Raw genomic sequence first — 21,514 nt, 5'->3', positions numbered from 1 at the left:
AAATTCATTCAATTTATGAAAAATCGTTCTTTTCATCAAGGAATCCAACAATCACCATACGAAGCCTTATTTGGATGCAAAGCAAAAGTGGGACTTAGCGCTTCAAATCTACCAAGAGAGGCTCTCAATAAAATAGTTACTGAGGAAGATCTTGAGAACATTGAACAAGAAATGGAGGTTGCCATAAATGCAACGACATCCTCAGCTAACACATCTGCTGCCGTGGCGGAACGTCCAGACCAGTTGGGTGACAATAATGTGGCCAATAGATTCTGTATAGTTTGTGAAAAACATTGTAGTGCATTGATTTTCTAATTCGGACTTTGGCCGGTCTTCCCTAGCCAGAGGATCTTCTAATTAAGACTTTGGCCGGTCCACCATGGCCAGTCCGCGGACTGGCCGGCCAAAGGCCGAAATCAAGAGCTATTTCAGACTTTGGCCGGTCCACCGTGGCCAGTCTGCGGATTGGCCGGCCAAAGGCCGAAATCAAGCAAAGTTTCGGACTTTGACCGACCTATGGGAGGCGATATTGGCCAATGCGCGGATTGGCCGGCCAATCTATATATATATATATATATATATATATATATATATATATATATATATATATATATATATATATATATATATATATATATATATATATATATATTACTTGATGCAACTTTTATAATTTAAGTTCAAGAGGGAGGGGTGTGTGGTAGTAAACCCCCTCCCCATCTCAACACCATCAGCCTACCCTACTGACTATTATATATTTTCTATATAATGTAGTAGTATTTATATTTGTACTATTACTCTCTGTGTCTTCTGAAAAAATTAATTTAAATGCATTTCCATTATAGCTGGTATACTGGACTCAACATCCCGCGTACATGAACGCATAGGTGATAAGAATAACTGACTGAGTAACAGGGCATATGATAACTCATGCTTGAAACCCATGATCATGTATGCTTTAAGCCCATTATCATGTATGCTTTGGTCCCATGAGCATTTTGTATTCAGTTTATTTTACCATAGTTTAATTTATTGAGGTGTGACATTTTCTGTTAACTTCCAAAAACAAACAGTGCGAAAATAAAATAACAAAACAGGTAGAGGGAGAATGAAGAAATTCTTGCTTTATTGGTGCCAAAGAAAAAAAAACCAATTCCATCAAAACGTCGAGGAAAACTTCCAATTTTAAATGATTCCGTTCATCGTTGTAGTCCCATTCTGTTATCTGATGTCAACCAATCAATCATTGTCTTCATTCATGATTTCGTGGCTCACACTAAAATACAGTGTTCAAATTTGAACAATACTTTATCAGATAATGTAGTAAACATAATTAATTTTTAAAATATCTATGAAATAAAATATTATAATAACCACACACACTCACATACATGCATATAGGGCCTATATATATATATATATATATATATATATATATATATATATATATATATATATATATAGCTTTATGTATTTTATATATATATATATATATATATATATATATATATATATATATATATATATATATATATATATAAATATATAAATATATATATATATATATATAATATAACGTTTTTGATGACCTTGATGGAACGTTATGGCTGGACGGTAGAACCACTTAGAACGTCTCGGAGTAAATCCAGATCTAATGGGTACCTGATATGGTTTAGGGAAGTTAATAATGCTGAGCATAAAACAGACCACACTAAAAATTGTTTGAGAAGCCACATAAGGAGATGGAATCTACTGTATCTATTTAATTGATTGTCAGGTCCTAAAATATAATTTTATATCGCCGCTCTACCCATAATGGAGAACGTTCATATTGTTAGAATTTCAATTATTAATAATGTCAGACTGCATGAACAAACTAGTAGATTTGTTTTTCAGTCTGTATTTTAACTTATGGTTTTTAAAGGGCTAGTAATTATTGTATCGCATAGAACAGGGTCCTTCTGATAGAACACAGTGTTTCTGAAAAAAAACTTACTGTAGTATATTTTATATAGGTATAACTGTTTATACGATAAGTACCTGCACATGTTTTGTTTACAATGTTGGATTTCACGTACGTCGGCACTTCAAAATCAGGGACCGGAAAAAACATGTTTGGAGCGGAGACCTCTTTTAGCTTGGAGGCTTCCACGTAATTGCCCACCCCGATACTGATGATGGCGACGCCCAATTTCTTGAACGGCTCCGTCGCTATTTGTTGTGGAGATAATATAAGGACACATTTTCACATGGGAAAAATTGTTATCGAACTCACATATTATTAATACAGTGTGAATAATTTACATGTATGTGCACAGATATTGTTTAGAAGTATGTGCCTATAAATCGGTTCACATTTATCTGCAAAGAAATTAGTTTATGTGCCCGTAAATTGGTTTAAATATAGTCTACGTGCCTATAAATTGGTGTACAAATATGTGTCAATATATTGGTTTACATATATGTGTCCCTCCGCATTAAATTAAAACCTACGTGATTATTTCATGAATTAAAAAAAAATTAATCTTAATGTCTGTAACGAAGAGGAATAAAGGTATTGTTGGATGTAATTTGTTTTATACAGGGTAAAGGAGGACGTTAAGAGCCGTGTGGTATTAAGCCCCAATCAACACCCCACCTCCACAAAACCCCCAATAACACTGCTAATCTACTTCTGAGGTAACAACCATTGCTGTTCTTTGATAACAGAGAAGAAGAGGATTCATTTTATGTAATTTATGACCCACTTGGTCCAATAGGGAGAGGATGAGACAATACTAAAAATTTCTTAGATTAGTAGAAATCTTTAAAAAAGTACAGGTGCTAAAAAGTGTGGCTCTTAACGCCCTCCTTTACCCTAATTTTAGAAATACCAATATGTGTATTAATTTGGAAAAAAGGTTATAAAAAATCTTGGATGATAATTTGTTTAGCCATACTGCACATTTTAGCGAAATTAATAAATATTTAGAAATAAATATATTAACAAGATCAGTACCCTGGATAGCCCCAATATAATTGTATTTAATTTTATTTTAAAATATCTGGTATGGCTAAATGAACGATAAACTGATGGATATTACGCTTATATTAAGTAACTTAGTAACTTCTACACACAAATAAACACAAACATATAATAAACTTGATAGCTAATACATTACATCTTGTTAGAAATGTAGTTGAGCCATCGGTAGCGTACACGATGAAGCTTGATGCTTTGGCGCGGCCACTGCCTTTGTTGGTGAACATATTCCATCCCATAATAGCATTGTAAACTTGATCCGTATAGGACTTTGCGTTAAGAGTCCCGTTTCCTTTTAGTGCCTAATATAATTTTAATTTTGACACCTTTTGCGTTGATTATATAAATTGATTATAACATTATAAAATATTCTAGCATCAATTTAGTTGTATAAAAAGCGAAATATGGACAACTCCTAAACAGTAACGGTCGACATCATTCACGACATATTAGTCTACATCGAGTCAAACCAATACTTTGTATTCTAATTTAAAAATGTAATACTTTGATGTTTGACTTTTAATACACATTGAGTCATGTGAGTATTTAACTCTGATGTAGGTACTTATCAGAGGCGTCGCGAGGGGGGAGGCGGGGGATGACATCATTATTCGCCGCAACGGGTGACACCCGACCTAGCGACGCCACTGGTACTTACACCTGGTTATCCTGCCTTACCTTGTAGGCTTCCACGGCTACAGTAATGTTCCTGAGGTCGAATAGCCTGGCGATATCTTTAGAGAACGCCACGGCAGCAAACCTAGCGTCCTTGGGACCAAGCTTGTACAGATTGATGACGCCTTCGACAAACTGTGCCACCTTGCCCCAGTTTGCGGTGCCGATACCTTCGAAATATTCCAAGACGAAGGTCACATCCACTAGGGTGTTGTTAGGGCATTTGCTGGCCGTGGTTTCACGTGTGTAGAACACAAACTTCAGCGGATTGACACTTATATTGACTATTCCTGGAGAGACGAATTCACAAAAAAACTGACTACACGATGACCATTTCTATTAGAAGCGTACAATTCGTTATCTACATGGTTCTACATAATCTGTAGATAGTCTACCCAAAACGAATGGTACGCAGGTATAGCTGCCCTACTCTCTGAGTTTCTTTCAGACATCTCTTCGGGAGAGCTGTGCACCCCCCCAATAGAAGCTTGTCTACAACTTCCCCCCCCCCCCCCACAAGCTATATATATTTTATACCGACATATAGGCCTATGCGTTAACAAAAATCGTCGTCTTACCCCCTCGCCCTCAAATTTCAAGTACCCCCATCCCCCGAGCAGTGTTTCTTCCAGACTATTTTCTCCGGGAGAGGGGGGGGGGACACTTGAAATTTTCAGGGGGGGCGGACTAAAATTTCCGGGGGGGGGGGGGGTGCGTTGCGCTGTTCAAAGTATAAATTTTCTATATAAATTCCATTTCATTCGGGGAAGGGGGTGGTATACTGCAAGAAACTCTGTCCCCGAGATAAATACCATAAAGAAACACTGCCTACCGTTAGCGCTAATAATAAGCCTAAATATGATTTTTTTAGCCGAACCTTAAACATAATCTAACCCACAAAACTGACCCCAAATTTAGAAGTAATAATAGTACTATTCCTAAAACGGAAATTGGCTGAACACATTTTAAACAAAAATAAACATTCGTAAATTAGATTGGGCTGCAGGTAAAGGTATCGATAATTCATGATTCGAAAGCAACACTAAGACATTGTTTGAACTTCACAAGGTCTCAAAAACGTATCTGAAAACAACGCCATTCTTAAATTGTTCTAAATGTAGTTCAACTAAATTGGTTACTTGACATTGTCTCTTTCCGGTATTTCTCTCGGTGTGTGTGTGGGGGAGGGGGGGGGGAAGGAGTGGCACTTGAATGTCAAAAGCACAAGTCTAGACTAGAGGGTACCAAGCTATGTCCTCGTAGCAACTATAAAGTACAACTAATATTAAATCTAACAAAGTTATACATTTGCGTTTAACAAAAGAGGAAAGAAATGAACGCGTTGAGTAGATATCGTTAGTTGTAAGGGAAGCAACTCACCACCGTATGTTTGCTCTTGCAGCAAAAATAATACAGGCACGATCAAGATCCACATTGTGCTTTGTTTGCTTTCCTCTTAAATGTCTGCATTATATGAAAACAAATTATTGTTATCAAACATTGTATTTACAAACCGGATAAAATACACAGAAATATTGTACAACAACCAACGTTAAACAACTTTAAAATATGCAAGGGAGTACAAAGGTAACACAAACATTTATTTATACACATTATATATGTATTATATATGATTGTATATATACGTATATATATATATATATATATATATATATATATATATATATATATATATATATATATATATATATATATATATATATATAGTTATATTGTCAAAAATACAAGTTATAAGAACACTCATGTACACTGTCAGAAAAGTAGAATGCAAAATATTTCATGAATGTTTAGACATAATATTTTGCATTATTTTAATATTGGAATGAGATTTATAAACTCATTTCTCTCGAGATTACGTTTTTCGGACATAGTGCACTGTCCTATGTACCACTCAATGTATATATATATATATATGTATATATTAATATATATATATATATATATATATATATATATATATATATATATATATATATATATATATATATATATATATATATATATATATATATATATATAAATATAAATATAAATATATATATATATATATATATATATATATATATATATATATATATATATATATATATATATATATATATATATATATATATATATATATATGTATATATATATATATATATATATATATATATATATATATATATATATATATGCGTTTTAATAAATAAAGTGTACACAATTACCGAATTTCAAAAGCTGCGAATATCTCTTTACCTAACTAAAATGGCGAATCTTTTATACATTTTCAAATGTTAATAGCAGTAGGCAATAATTTATACATTCTGTTTCGCAATAGGCTGCATTCCATTCTGTAATTTGATTTGCACACCATGCATGATTCTTTGTGTTTTACCTTCGTATTGAAAGATGAAATGCTATCGGACAATAAATTATGATAATATATAAGTTTTATACGATTATAATATGTATAACATTACATATTTTTCCTATCATTTGCACAGAAGTATGGGGGTGGTGGCAGTGGGGGTGGAGGTAAGAGATGCTTGACAGAAATACTGCAAGCTCAACACATTCTACGAAATTCGTTATCACTAAAAACTAAAAAAAAGATATAAAACAGTAAAATATAAGCTTTTTATCGACATTACAAGCGTGTAACAACTTGTCCTCTATTTGAAATTCGGTATTGCATGAAGCTATAGGCCTACCCAACAAGAGTGTTGGGGACTGACTGGGAGTAAGGGAGATGTAAACTAACTAATATATTCCATACAACAATCGCTACAGTGAAAGAGTTCTATTGTGCTATGCACGGGGGTAAAATACATCATGGACGTTGGAAGTTTACCAGCTTTCACAAAGACCTAGTAGAAGACATGACAAAACGGATGTACAATAAAACTGGCGCTACCAAAAGCTATGGAGGGACGGCGTGGCCGATGGATAGAATGCTACCACAAAGGTCTAGAGTTTCGATTTTGGTCTGGACGTCCTTGAGTCCACTTACATATATATATATATATATGTATATTATATATATATATATATATATATATATATATATATATATATATATATATATATATATATATATATATATATATATATATATATATATATATATATATATATATATATATATATATAAGATAAGCGTTAAGGAAGATTACTTCCGCTTTACCATTGTGGTTATGCTGACAAATGTATTCTCCCCCTCCCCCGTCTAACACAGCCCCCACACACAGCCCGCTTTAAGCACCCCAAGAATTTCCACTCACATTATAATGTCCCAGGTTTTTCTCCATACCATATGTAAATTCTGTTGTTTTGAACGATAATTAGCATGTAGACGACTGTATTTGTATCACATGTAAACATCAGTTTTTTGTAAGCTAGTTATTGACATCGGCTGTCTATGTCATCTGGAAATGTCGGGTTTGTTTTGAAATTAAGTTATTTATAATGTAGACTGTCTATTTACAAAGTATATGTCAGTTTTGTTTTGTAAGTTAGTTTTGACATAGAACTGATTGTCTACGTACAATGTAATGTTGGTTTAGTTTTGTAAGTTAGTTGTTAATAATATTTTGTCTACGCCATATGTATATGTCTGTTTTGTTTTGTACGTTAGGTATGACATAAGCTGCCTATGTTTATGTTCTAGGACAGGTAAATGTCGATTTAGTTTGGTAATTTAGATATGACGTGGGCTATGCCAATATCTATGTCCTATGCATTCTTTGGATTTTTTTTTTTAAACAAAACACGTGTCGCCAGTATGAAAGGCTCACACAAATGTTACACGCCAAGCGCTTGAGTGGAACCCCCAGGGAAAGCGGAAGAGAGGGCGCCCAAGACAGACCTGGAGGCGGAGTCTTCTTGAAGAACTGAAGCCAATAGGGATGTCTTGGGAGATGTCAAAATTAATAGCCGAGGATAGGAAGAAATGGAAGGAAATGGTGGAGGCCCTATGCTCCATAAGGAGCAAAGAGGACTAAGGCTAAGGCTAAGGTGTCGCCAGTATGAGCTAGCCAGTCACGTGCTCAAATATATTTGTCTATTCAACCATGAAATATCTCATACTCGTGGGTTCTCAAGGCATATCATCGGTCTCTTTGATTGATTCTCGGCCCACGCATGGATGAGTAAAAACTACAAGGTCTTAGTGTGTTTGAATACAGATGTTATTTATGAGAGAATATATTATAATACGAAGTGACTGCTCGGAAAAAGCATCTTCCAGCGCTATCTGGCCGGCAGAAGATGCAAAACGCATTTGGCTCAAATTAAATACTATCAGTAGCTGCGCAATGGACTCCTTTATATTTATTCCTTTATAACTGCGCCAATAGGATTAAATTATCCTTTTGGCCTTATTCTTCTGACAAAACTATCTGTACCGTGTGGTAGAGCAGTTTCGCTTTCGGGCGGGTCGTCAGGGGTTGAGGGTTCATACAGTTCTTAGTATTATTTAAAGTATATCTAGCATACAGTTAAGTATAAAATATATTTTTAATCAAATTTAAAAGGCTATTTTAATCTACTATTTAAGTATTTCTTATGTTAATCCCTGTCCCATCAAGACAACACATAGACATAAACAGCAAACATAAAGATGACAAGAAAAACTAGGTAATAGTTGAGTGTGTATGTTTAATTGTGTGACCTTGTTTTCTAAAACTGTGATAGTTGAAATGTAAACAACGCCACAGCTATTTTTTCCCACGTTTTCTTTAACTTGCTTTCGCGTCTGTTTGTTTGTTTGTCTTTCCATCAACTCTTGCGATCGAAATTTCGGGCACTTCCCAGTTAGCTAGCGCGCTGAAATTTTCAGGGAAGCTTTGTTTCCGATGACAATACAATATTCAGTTATTATTATTACTAAACTGATCCATGGAAAAAAATTTTTTGATCATTTTAGACTCCTATTGATTTGTACAAAAAAGGGACATAACCTAGTAATTGTAATTTGATAAAAACAAGGTTCGGTACTTTCCCCTGCAATGAGGAATGTCTACAGGAGATGGAAAGAATGCGTCGACACGAACTTCCTGCTTACCCTGAATAATAAGCATGTCATGCCTGGTATAATTCCCTTTTATCTTTGTGTTCGTCCTTTATGAGTGTTTGTCTTCGTTTACTCAAAAAAAAAAAAGTGAATGCGAGAAGATAAAATCGATAGCAAGATTTGAATGCAAACAAACAGACAAAGACTACTTTTTAGTTCAATCAGAAAACGTGGGTTTTTAAAATTGTTTTTAATGATAATTATTTTAGAACTTTTGCTGCGGGGAGCGAGTTGGTCCACACTACCGATCAGACGCTCTGGGACGTGCTGTGTGAAGGAGCTGACTGTACGTTAATCATCCTCCGTTATAGTGAGGTTGAACACATTTCTGCGAGTACCTAGGTGTCAGGGGCGTCGCGGGAACGACCGGTTACACTACCTTATGTAGCCTGGTGCAACCACTGGTTCGTTTTAATGATCGAACGTAGAGGCCTAGTGTGTCCATTTTGTAGAATATTTGTATGATTGGTGTCATCCGTACACCGGGGGATCCTTAGGTAGCTGCTGGTGAACTCTGGGCGCCGAACCGTTACTACTGCTGATGCGCTGGGGGACACCCCTTACTCGGTTAGTATCCATCCGTATCACTAGTGTAAACTACGGCGCTCGTTAAAACGAATAAAGGCACCGTAGTACTCACGAGGGAGCCCTGGGCGCACCGAGTAATAGGATCATCAGGGCGCCGGCGGATGCGCCTGTGCTATTTGACAGCTGGATCAAGTAGTTACGCTGACCCGCTGGGCCTGACACCCAATCCACGGACCCAGATGCAGAGATAGCCTCGGGGAATCTCTGTGTGGCAAACCGCACCGCCTTTCTGTCGGGGCGCCGCCCTCCAAAATAAATAAAAATTTAATGGCAGAAACTTCCCAAAAGTCAGAAGTTCTTCCTGGCACCTTTTCAGAACAATGTCTTCCCAAAATTTCTTGGCGATTGGGTGATAACTAAAAACTTATAGTGTTAGTGGCGCCATATTGATTAACGATTAAATATATCAACACATGAAATGTCATCAAGGTAAAAATGACTAGCAAAACATTGACAAATGGTCGACTTAGCTTGTTGAGAAAACATTGACCATAATTGTTATTTTTAAAAATGGCTAAATTGTTATCATGGATGTTTAGTAGGATGAAATTTTTAGGGGAGGGCAGACAGTTGGGAGTGAGGTGCAGGCCTCTCAATGGTTTGCACGACTAAGCGGCAACTCCTGCAGTGTTATTATTAAGGATGGGGGCTGTTTGATCCCCCCACCCCTTCCCCACTAAATCCCATTTCATGTACAGTAAGAATGGAATACGGGGCCCTTTTTGGAACTTTTAATTATTTCTACAGTAGAAAAGAAACTGAACTTTCATTTTCTTCTTACAAAAGTTTTAATTTTTTTAGAGGGAAAAGGGCCCCTATGCCTTGCTTACGCTAGCTTTACGGTAGCTACGCCACTGAGTTGGAGGTAGATAGCGTTAGAGAAGGTTTGATCAGTCGAGTGTTAGCAGTTAGACGTGTTTAGGAAGAAGTTGTAGGTAGGTATTGTTAGGAGTATTGTTAGCAGATCGTTGAGTCGGGCTGAAGATTAGTTAGGAGTAGGAGATCAATTTGTGTTAGAATAAAGAAAGTTATATTATTATCTTGGATTTGACCTTTGTGCTTGTTTCAATCACTAAACTGTGACAGGCTACATTTTAAACAAGACGATACGATTCCAGGACAGAGTTTCTTCCCCGAACGAAATGAAATGTATAATGTATATAATTTATATAGATAATATATACTTTTAACAGTGTCCGCCCCCCCCCCCCCCCGAAAATTTCAAGTGCCCGGAGAAAAAAGTCTGGAAGAAACACTGTTCCAGGACTGGATGTGTATTATAGTATACATTACGGTATACGAATAGATACATTTATATCGACACAACCACCCCCCTCACATACAGCTATGCGGATGTACATGTTTTTTTCAGTTAGAATCGTCCATTATAATTAATTCATCCAAACAACTACTGTCAATAAACGTATAAATTATACATTTTTAGCAACAACAAATGACTCACATGAGCTGGCCGTCACTTGGTACAATAACTCTGTGTCACCTTACCCTAACAGTGGCGTAGCGAGGGGGGGGGGCTGGGGTGCGGACCGCACCGGATGACACCATTTTAGGGGGGTGACACCAAGTTAAAAAATTGCTAAAAATGATAATTCCACTTAATTAAGTGATTAATTCGAGTGTTAAATAGTCTTTTAAGAGGTGGAAATCAAAAGTTTAAGGGGGAGGGGGTCGCTCTGTCTATCTTATTAAATTTCAATTTTGCCAGTATTTTCGTTTATAATCAAAGTTTTTGTGTCAACATATAGATCTAGAATCTAGATTTAAATTAAATTTATTATTATTATTTTAAAAATTCAGTTGTACTTAAAAGGCGAAAAAGTTTTCACGGTAGTCGCCCTTCGTCTGTTTACAAATGGTTGTCATCCATAGTAACGTCTATATTTAATTTTTTAGGCATCTCCCAAATCAAAGCTAAACACACAATATATGTAAGTACCAAACAAAAATAATTTAATGACAGTTTTTCAAGAATCTTGATGAGAAAAGACTACTAATTTTCATCGGTGAAATATTTAAAAAAAAAAAACGAGCTAAGACTTACAAATGTAAGCCCAAGGCAAGGCCAAGGCGAAAGTACTCTTAGTCTACTAATAATTGTAAGTCTACTTCACTCAGTCTCAGTACTTCCGACCTAGCTAGGCAGTGAAATTGAATAGTACTAAAACTTACATATTCTATATATCTAGATCTAGTAAGACGTAAAAGTACTAAGTAGTAGATCTAGAATTCTAGATCTAAATTCTATTTCTAATTTGAACACTACTTACTAACTAGTAACTAAGGCATTCATTAAGAATATATTAAGACACTATACTATATAAGTAGTACTAACTAAGACTAAGAGACATTTTACGTCTAAAGTCCAAGTCTAAAGGTAAGGTGACTTAAGAACTTAGGGCTTAAGACTAAGACTATGCTAAGTTCAGTATTATTACTTAACTTACCAACTACTACTAGATCTACTACTACTACTAATGATAACTAATTAGGTAATTAGACTAGTTACTCCACTACTAACATAAATACTAATATTAATATTATTATATTATAATATAATAATGTAACAGTCACAACAGTGTAACTGTAACTGTTACACTTAATTACACTGTAACTAGTGTAACTGCAACTCAAGTAACTGTAACTGATTAGATTTAGAAATTTAGATTGTCAAAGCTAATTACAATTAGCTGTTACAATTAGCTATTACTTATCATTAGAATTAATGTGATTCAGAGTGAGGTATGGGAAGGTAGAAATTTTTAAAAATTAATTTAGGGAATGATTTGTGTAATTTTTTGTGAGGACATGAGGGTTGAAGATAAAATTCAGCTTGATAAGTATAACGCCTTTAATAAACAATCCCTTAAGACAGGTGATATGCTCAATTTTACATTAACGATTACATTAATGATTATTTTTTAATTAATGGGGTCATAAAATTGTGTTTTAAACACAGTAAAAAATGATCTGATTAATATTATTAATTTCTTCATACAAAAATGGAGAAAGTACGCAAAAGTGCAAGAAACCCATTATGACGAAAAATCAGGATTCGAGTGGTTATTTTGCTGCGCATATCCCCTAAACTGTGCATTTGTGCCAGATTTAAACCAGCAATATAAAATTAAGGCTAAGTCATTTGCGTCTTTGCTCTAAAATGTCCTAAACTCCCATTGCAGATAAAAGGAAATTAACATGGCAGCTACAAATATTGGATATGAGCTGTTGCAAAACAGTGCTCCAAAACAGAAGGAGACTGTTGACTTTGTACCTGATCGCATGATGCCTGTCTCAACAATGCACAGAATGGCCTTAAAAGCTCAAGAAAAAATTATTCTCCTGATGAACAATACTTGCATGCTCACCAGACACCATCGACTAGGTAGCATGAATGATGTCCTGATATATCTAACAGTATGTATTTTCCAGATGTTTAAAGAGTTATCGTGTGTGTTTTGGAAATTATGTGTATTTAAGATAGGTCTTAAAGTTGATTATACATCCCAAAATGGATTATATGAACATGTTACCACAGATTAGCATTGAAACAACATACACTTTCATTAATAATGAGGGTATGAAAATATCTAAAAACAAACATTTTCAGAAGTTGAAATGAGTGTAGAAACAGTCCTTTATGTATTACCAAACTTTGAAATTATTTATATGAGTTTTTCATTTCATAGTAAATTAAATATTTCATGTTTTTAAAACTTCATTTGAGAAATATCTTATTAAAACAATCACTTCATCAATGGTCTATGTTTAAAAAATAAAAGAAAGCTTTTCAAGCATTTGTGATACATTGAGCAATGTTAATCCATCAGTACAAAATGTGTGCGCAAAAAGTGTATGTGTGATACTTCCATTTTAAAGATATGGTAATGAGCAACTTTAACGATTATTAATATTGTACTAATTGAATTAAAACAAAATACAAGCTTACCTATATTGATTTGTAGCTATTTAAGTGTAGACTAAGTTCATATGAGAATGTTGTATCTATAACATTCAACACAGCTACAAATATTTCAATCAATGATAACTTGATATATTTCCAGGGCAATCATGAAGATCAAGGCATGCCGGGGGACAGAGGAGACTTCTACAGAAGAAAACTTGCTGAACAGCTCTACCTCCATTACTCTGTTCAAAACATAGACCACATCAACATTCTGGCCCTGATCGAAGGTCTGATACGCCTTGAACATGACTGCAGAGCTATCCTGTCCGCCCGTGCTTGCCAACGATCAACTGCTCCGCCAGTCAATGTTGATGGCCAGATTTTAAGTGTCATTGGCCGCCTGGCAGAAATTCATTAGACATCAGAAATTAATATACCTAACCTATGTAAAGATTATGGTTAATTCATAAAACCACAAACAGTTTATAACATGTATATTTCAAAGAGTTATCAAATAACAGTATAGGTTTTATGTTAATGTTGTTAAAATCACAGGAAAGAAAATGATTTACCAAAGATTTCTGTCTATTGTAAAAATGGTTAATAATTTAAAGATACTGGTAATGTAGATTTAATACTATTATACGCTAATGGTACATTTAGTTTAGGTTGGTGTAATTGCTCTAAATGTCATTTCAGGACTAGCTTTCTAATAAAAGCCATCGAATAAAGCCTTAACAGTCTTCCTTTTTTTTCTAAGCCTACTAGAAAAAAAGGTTGAGTGTGCCTGGGGAGAAAGGGACATATTAAACACACTTAAAATATTACACAAAAAAACATAGCTAAAACAATCTGGAATAGATCGCTCAAAAAATGCAGTGAAAACTTCATCTGTCAACTGAGTAATCTGAAAATGTCTTCAGCTAATTCATTTAAGTTATTATTGATTTTCACATAAATATTAATAGAAGGGTGGGTGTGTTGTAATTAATCATATATGTTATGAGGCCTCATTATGTTACATGGGGAGGCATTATAGAGACATGTAATTTAACATTTATATTTAAAATGTAGGCCTATACTTATTGCTGCTAAATTCCTGCTGTTTAGCTTGTAAGAGTAAGTTGACACAGCAGGTCTTAACAGTTTTAAAAAAAAAGTTTTATAAAGTTAAAGTTGTCAAGCATTTTTATAAATGGGCTTATGTGATTCATATTATAATATAAGTCTATTGGTGCAGGGTTTCATTTAGATATTTTCTAGGGTGGGGGGGGGCACTTGAAACTTTTGCATGGGGAGGGGCGGCAGTAAATATTTTCCGTATAACATGATTAAAGAATGATTTTTGTAATTCGATAATGGGGGCAGTGGATCTCTTTGTGGTGGGGGGGGGGGGAACGCCAACGTAGTACAGAAACTCTGGCGTGGTGTCAGTTGAAGGGGGTGTAAACATTGCGTCGTTATTACCAACACTATTATTTTATTTTTATGTTCAGTCTTCATCTAGATCTAGAACTTTTTGGGCCGAATAAAAATACTGCGAACGTACAAATAACTAGGGTTTTTCAAGGTAGACTACTCTAAATATATTAAACGTGTCAGGAATTCTGTAAGTTGCGGCTAGTTGATTTCTCTTTGTTATTGTTTATATTATTAAATTAAATCACATTACTTGAAATTTATCAATTCTCTTTGGGAAGTTTGGGTACATCTAGATTCTAGATTTAGATCTAGACCTCTAGATTCTAGATCTAAGTACTTGTAGTATTTAGTAGGGGAGGGCAATGTTAATGACCACCCGGAGGAGCCCCTGCCTGCCCTAGCTAAAAGTATAGATCTAGTAGTATACTCAGTATAGCTATAATAACCGTAACACACTCACACACTCTATGAAACTCTACTCTAACTCTAGCTAGATCAGTCCAGATCTAGACTTAATTAATAATAATTAAGTTGGTAGACTAGATCTAGAATCTAGATCTAGTACTGGTCGATATTTTTAGTCGACCCTCTGTATTAGTCTGTATCACTATTCACTTCTAATAGACTTCTATCTAACAGAACGAACTCCTAGTGTTGCCTCAACCAACCTGCTGTCGCATTGAGTAAATATTAATTAAATATTAGTATTATTATTAGGCGTAATGAAAAAAAGTAAGTTCAAAACAATGTTATAAATATAAATATAGGCCTAAACAATCTCATTTTAATAGGCAGGCCACATATCACACACAGCATTGTGATTGTGTTGTGCCTTAACTTAATCAATATTCTTCATAAACCATTGTCAGTACTATGTTTCATAATGTTCCTTGGTTGACCCAGCTCTGATTGGTACCTGACTCACATTAGGAAAATTAAAGGCGGTTTGGTGTAGTACTAACCACACTATTTCTTTGTATGTGGCAAGGTAATTGAAATAGTTGATCTCTACTTCACTTGCTGCATAGACTGGCAGGTTTAAAAGGGTAACTTACTTCACCTTTGGCCTTTGTTTTAAATTTGGAGACTATTTAGTAGGTTAATTAAATATTACGAGGTGACCCGCGCCATAAACATACACCACTATTTAGTTGTTTTATTTTCTACTTTTCAGTAATTCATAATTTGTCAATTCAACTACCAATGACTGAAAATATTTTGTTTTAAAACATTATCAGTAGCTCGTGAAGGTCCATTATCCTCACTACTAGGAGTAGGCCCCATATAATTAATATTTAGGAATCCAGCTTAGTAATGTAGGCAGATTAAAGATATGATCCACAATATCAAATAATATTTGCAAGACAAAATGTCCATAGAAGGTCCATGTAAATATTCATAGTCATACATATAAGAAAACAAAATGTAATAGCAAATATTACTTTATTGAAATCTTTAAACAGGCCTGCAAATGCAATAGTTTCTTGTGCAGTGTTTTTCTACTCATTTGATGGACAACAATCTGTTATGGACTCAGAGACTGAAGAAGAAGTTGAAGCTTTGAAAGCAATATACTGTAAAGAAGGGGAATTCTTTGAAAATAGAGGTAGATCTAGTCATATTTTATTTTACAAGAACTTTTATTAGGTTGTCTACTACAGTGTGAGTGTTTTGTGAGCTCATCATACTTATATCTTGAGGTTTTTCACTCTCAGCCAGCTTAATAAAGATCAGAAAATGTTCAGTAAGCTAATGTTAATGTCAATTCACCTTTGTTAATTTTCAAGTTTCAAGTGTAAAATCAAATGTATAAAACTACATTCTGAACTTCAAATAATTTTTATGAAATCTTTTTTAAAATGCAGAAACCTGGGTTATACAAGTGAACTTTGACCTCAGATCTCAGTGCAACAAACTTAACTTTGGTGGAAACACTGGTGTCAGTTTCTGCCTGAAGCCACAGCACATCCCAGAATGCACTGTGGTTTGTTCACTTCTCCCCAAGGTAAAACTTCAACAACTGCAGGACCAGCTACAAGCAAAGGCCCAGAGCCTGCAGGGTCAACCCATGATCATGGAGCTTTGCTGCTTGGCTGAGGAACTGTTACGTAAAGAAGTTGATGCTTTGGTGAATCTGTGCTCCACAGATCCAAATATGTTTTACCCCTGTCTTCAACCTGATACAGAGAGTGAGTCTACCTCAGAACGTCAGCCTAACGCTACTCATGGGCCTGATGGTGTTACATTGAGTATGTGTCCTGAAAATCATCAAGCACATTTTTCTTCTGTGATCTCACACACCCAAGTCTGTCACCCAGAGGCTAGTCAGACTAAATACCTGGGCTCAAGGACTTCCAACACCAGTGATACACCTTCTAGACACCTACTTTTAAGTTCTAACATTAATATCAGTCATGTAAAGACTAATGAATCATCTTTAAGGACTAACAACACTAGTCATATACATGCTGTAGAATTGTCCTCAAGTACCTCCCACATTATGACAGCTCTACTTCAGCTAGACCACATGAGAAGTAAACAAAGCTATGTAAAACTGATTAAAAAATGGACCACTGAGCTCTCTCTGACTGGCAGGCTAATATTTCTGCATAAAATTATTCTGATCCTAATTCAAGGTGATGCTAGTTGTATAAAGGTTTGTATTACCTTGTCATGTTTTGTAGACTTTACTTATCTTAATAGTTTATAAGATTTCCAAAGTTGTATTTGTATTAAAGGTGTTAGCTTTGTGTCAGAGATCTGCTTTAATCATATATACAGTTTTCTTGTTCTTAAATCATTTGTTTAAATATTTTTTATCCCCTCATAGCATTTTTTAATTTTTATATATTTGCATTAAAAATAATTTAAAAGGAAGTAGTAATAACAAGTATTAAAATTATTTATATAAAGTTACCTATAATACAATCTTTTACCTTCAATCTATAATAAATTGCAGTTCTTTTTTTGATTCAACATTTAAAACTTCTAAATTTTTTCCATAAAAAATATTTTTTAAAAAATCTGGTAAATATTTTTCTGAGAACAAATTACTTTTCTTGAAACTAAAAGTACAGTTTGTTTGATTAAAGCTTCCACATTTAAATTGTTTATTTCTTAGTCACAAAGGATTATATAATCCGCAATAGGACGTGCAATGTGGATGTGGATTCTAAGGGCAGGAGCTGCAAGGAAAAGATGTTGTCAGTTCTGTGTGAACTACAGACTGAGATATCTAACAGGTAAATTCTTTGTGTCTTAGATTCTCTGTGTCTAGAGCTATATTATTTTTTATATATTTTTTTGAGAATATTTTTTGTAACATTTCTTTACTTTTCTTAGTATTTAAAATATTTAAAATACATAGCAAGATTTCCAGAATAATAATAATAATAATAATATGTTCTTAAATCAATTGCAATCTTTTTTTTTTTAATTTTAAAACCTAAAAACTGTTGCTTGAATACAATTTGCACATTGCAGTCTGTTCTCTGTAAGTAGTGGCTAATTCAGCTAAGTTTACAGAATATATTGTAGAAGATGAGTACTTTGGGGGTCATCCATAAATGATTTCACATAAATCTATGGGGGGGGGGGGGGGGGGGTGTCAAACTTGTGATGTGAGTGATAGAGGATCAGAGAGTGTATTGTCACACATCATCTGCATTAACTAACATTAAGGTGTTGTTAAACATCTTTGAAAACTTTTTGTAGCAAATAAAATGTATTACACTTTATAGTTGTTTTAAAGAAAATCAATTGGAGTTAAAGAGTCATTTGAAAGTGTGGTGTCATTTTAGTCTAGGTGGGAAAGGTTTTTCCCATTTGTGTGAACATCATTTGAAATAAAATGTGATATTATGTATGGAACAGTTGAGCATTGTACCCAGTTTTAAAATAAAGTTAATTCTCAGATTAATCTAAATTTCAGATTTCCTGATTTCTGTATTCTTGAATTGGAATCAGCTACAGAGTTACAAACCCTGTTCTACACAAGTTCACTTAAAGAAATTTTTGATGAGTTTCTGGGCATGTTGGTTCACATAAAATAGAACTATGTGTCAGGTTCTTCTGTCTAGGGGATAATCTATGACAACATAAGACTGTATAGCACAATACAATAGACTCAACAATACTAATTGTGATAATAAATAATAAGTATAATGTTTTAAACATAAAGATAAATAATACAAGAATTATGATACAACAATACCCACACCACGTCTTCTCTTTGTCCACAAATGCCAACCAACAGCCAAGCACTAACACATCTGTCACTCATCAACTGCCACACACTAACACATGCTCTGTCACTCACCAACTGTCAGTGAAAACCTCTCATCTTAAAACACAACAAACAAACCAAGACTACAACTATCTACATAAGTAGGTACCTTACACATGACACGCACACACACAAACACAATCAAGAAAGGTATCAGTGAAGAACTTAACACTAAGAGGACACTGTTTATTCTTGGGAAGATCTTTCTGGGCAAGTTAGTTCACATGAAATAGAATTATGTGATGAAAACAATTTTATTTCTTTAAGTTAGTTGTATGACTGCTGCATCATCCTCATTCCTGTTGACCGCGTGTGGGGCATAGGGAAGCAACCACACCCTCTCTATCATACTCCGTTCTGGACAATTCCTCCAAGTTTAGCCCACATCATTCCACTGATTCTGCTTCACTGACTGTTGAACCCTTCCATGTTTGTTTAGCCCTCTCTACTTTTCTCTGTTCTTGTGTATTCCAATCTAGTGCCTGTCAGGTGATGTTGCTAGTTGTTTACTCAGGGTGTATCCAGTCCATCCCCATTTTCACTTTGGTATTTCATTGCCAACATGGTCTTGTCCAGTTTTTCTCCATACTTCGGCATTGGTAATTTTTTCCAGCCACCTGATATTCAATAAGCAGCAGAGGCATGTGTTAATAAAAGTATGAAGTATGTTATTATTAGTTTGTGTTACTCTCGACATCTCAGAACTATAGCTGTTAAACAGTCGTGTTTTGGAAAGTGTGGACAGTAATCTCTACGACCATGTTGTGTGGAGGGTGTTGAATGCATACCTGGCCTTGCTGAGACAGCTTTTAATGCCCTCATCTGCTCCTACATCCTTGCTTACCACACTCCCTAGATATGTGAAGCAATCCACCTCCGCAATAGTTATTTCTTGTATTGCAAGTCGGAGCTCCTTTTTTTTTTGTTAATCCTTATCACCTCTGTATGACTACTGTATTAATACTGCTGCAACTATTTAAAATTAAGCCCTAGGGGAATTTTTTTAATTGTTTTCATTTTGTTTTCTTTAAAACTGTTGTGTACGTTTAGTGACAGTTACCCTGATCTTAGAAATATGTTGTCACTACCATAAATGTTCAAAGCATAATTTATGCTGTAATGCTCAAGTTCAAACTTTATCATATGATATATGTAAAGTATAAAGTGCTAAATGTGTTTGAACATACATATATATCCTTTGCAATAAAGATTAAAAGCCTCTGGTAAAATACATTGTAATTCATTGACACACAGGTTCAACATATAATCTTTTTGTAAGATTTTAATTGTGTATTTACAGACTCATTAAAATTTGAACAAAAAAATAAAAAATGCAATCTTTTGTGTGATTTTTGTCTATGTTAAATTTGTATTGTCATAGTACCACTTCCTCTGTTATTGTAGGCTGTAAATCTAATACAAAGTATTTAGAAAATATTTATTGCAACCAAATAAAAGTCTCCAAAAATGCATGTGAGACAAAAGTAAAGAAAATCGTAGCAGCATTTCTTAATTTCACTGGCTACACTTAATACAATTGCTTTCTTTCTAAGTGTTGAAATATTTATCTACTCATCATTCCGGTGTAAATCCTTCCAATTATTGTTAGCGAAAAAGCGCCCCCCCCCCTTCCCCACTCAACATCTAGTAAAAACTGGTGAGCGATATTTAACGGTCACCAAATCAGTAGGATATTGCTTTTTTTTATTTTAACGGCAACTGCTACACAATCGTTTATTACCACCTAGGTACGCCACTAGCTAACACTACCACCTAGCTACGTCACTAGCTAACACTACCAACCAGCTACGTCACTAGCTAACGCTACCACCCAGCTACGCCACTAGCTAACACTACCACATATCAACGCCACTAGCTAACACTACCACCTAGCTACGCCACTAGCTAACACTACCACATAGCTACGCCACTAGCTAACACTACCTCCTAGCTACGCCTCTAGCTAACACTACCACCCAGCTACGCCACTAGCTAACACTACCATCCAGCTACGCCACTAGCTAACACTACCACCCAGCTACGCCACTAGCTAACACTACCACCTAGCTACGCCACTAGCTAACACACCACCATCTAGCTATGCCACTAGCTAACACACCACCACCTAGCTATGCCACTAGCTAACACTACCACCCAGCTACGCCACTAGCTAACACTATCACATATCTACGCCACTAGCAAACCCCCCCCGCTGGCGTAGGCAGGGGGGTTAGGGGGGTCATAACCCCCCCTCCCCATAGACCCCTCGGTATATATATAAAGTATGAGGGGGTGCAAATCGAAAGTTTAAGGGGGTGGGGGTGCAAATCGAAAGTTTGAGGTGGGGCTGCAAATCAATAGTCTGAAGGGGGGGGGGGGTGCAAATCGAATGTTTGTCCCCGGGTAAAAATTGGAACCCCCTCTCCCCTTGAGACGATCCTGGCTACGCCACTAGCTAACACTACCACATATCTACGCCACTAGCTAACACTACCACATATCTACGCCACTAGCTAACACTAC

The 21,514-nt window shown here is 35.2% G+C and overlaps 2 protein-coding genes across 4 annotated transcripts; both read left to right on the top strand.

The window, feature by feature from the left end:
- Positions 1-11,205: 11,205 nt before the first annotated feature.
- Positions 11,206-14,017, top strand: LOC131949023 (uncharacterized). 2 transcript variants are annotated; one of them, XM_059310781.1, is made up of 3 exons: positions 11,206-11,308; positions 12,560-12,794; positions 13,442-14,017. In XM_059310781.1, exons 2-3 carry the CDS (start codon positions 12,576-12,578, stop codon positions 13,700-13,702), a joined length of 480 nt encoding a protein of 159 aa, XP_059166764.1. In that variant the 5' UTR covers positions 11,206-11,308; positions 12,560-12,575; the 3' UTR covers positions 13,703-14,017. The 2 variants fall into 2 exon arrangements, with proteins under 2 accessions (XP_059166764.1, XP_059166762.1); XM_059310779.1 differs by lacking the exon at positions 11,206-11,308 and adding an exon at positions 11,318-11,453.
- Positions 14,018-15,363: 1,346 nt separating this feature from the next.
- Positions 15,364-20,280, top strand: LOC131949022 (uncharacterized). Of its 2 annotated transcripts, XM_059310778.1 has the most exons (5): positions 15,364-15,389; positions 16,170-16,312; positions 16,572-17,362; positions 17,836-17,948; positions 18,638-20,280. In XM_059310778.1, the coding sequence occupies exons 2-5, from the start codon at positions 16,234-16,236 to the stop codon at positions 18,756-18,758; spliced, it is 1,104 nt and encodes a 367-aa protein (XP_059166761.1). In that variant the 5' UTR covers positions 15,364-15,389; positions 16,170-16,233; the 3' UTR covers positions 18,759-20,280. The 2 variants fall into 2 exon arrangements, 1 of the variants encoding a protein (XP_059166761.1); XR_009388105.1 differs by lacking the exon at positions 15,364-15,389 and having other exon boundaries at positions 16,148-16,312; positions 17,856-17,948; positions 18,638-18,678.
- Positions 20,281-21,514: the final 1,234 nt, after the last annotated feature.

The sequence above is a fragment of the Physella acuta genome, unplaced genomic scaffold, assembly GCF_028476545.2.
Source record: "Physella acuta isolate Inbredline_101_S28 unplaced genomic scaffold, ASM2847654v3 ptg000669l, whole genome shotgun sequence".
In the NCBI taxonomy this organism is placed as follows: Eukaryota; Metazoa; Mollusca; class Gastropoda; family Physidae; genus Physella; species Physella acuta.
Note: the sequence above shows the minus strand (reverse complement) of the source record. Positions and strands in the feature narration are given on the sequence as shown.

Excerpts from the sequence above, each read along its gene's own strand:
- LOC131949022 (XM_059310778.1), top strand. The coding sequence starts at position 16,234 with ATGGACTCAGAGACTGAAGAAGAAGTTGAAGCTTTGAAAGCAATATAC. Across the intron at positions 16,313-16,571 it reads GGAATTCTTTGAAAATAGAG|AAACCTGGGTTATACAAGTG; the intron begins GTAGATCTAGTC and ends TTTAAAATGCAG. Across the intron at positions 17,949-18,637 it reads CAGACTGAGATATCTAACAG|ATTTCCTGATTTCTGTATTC; the intron begins GTAAATTCTTTG and ends TCTAAATTTCAG.
- LOC131949023 (XM_059310781.1), top strand. The coding sequence starts at position 12,576 with ATGGCAGCTACAAATATTGGATATGAGCTGTTGCAAAACAGTGCTCCA. Across the intron at positions 12,795-13,441 it reads ATGTCCTGATATATCTAACA|GGCAATCATGAAGATCAAGG; the intron begins GTATGTATTTTC and ends ATATATTTCCAG.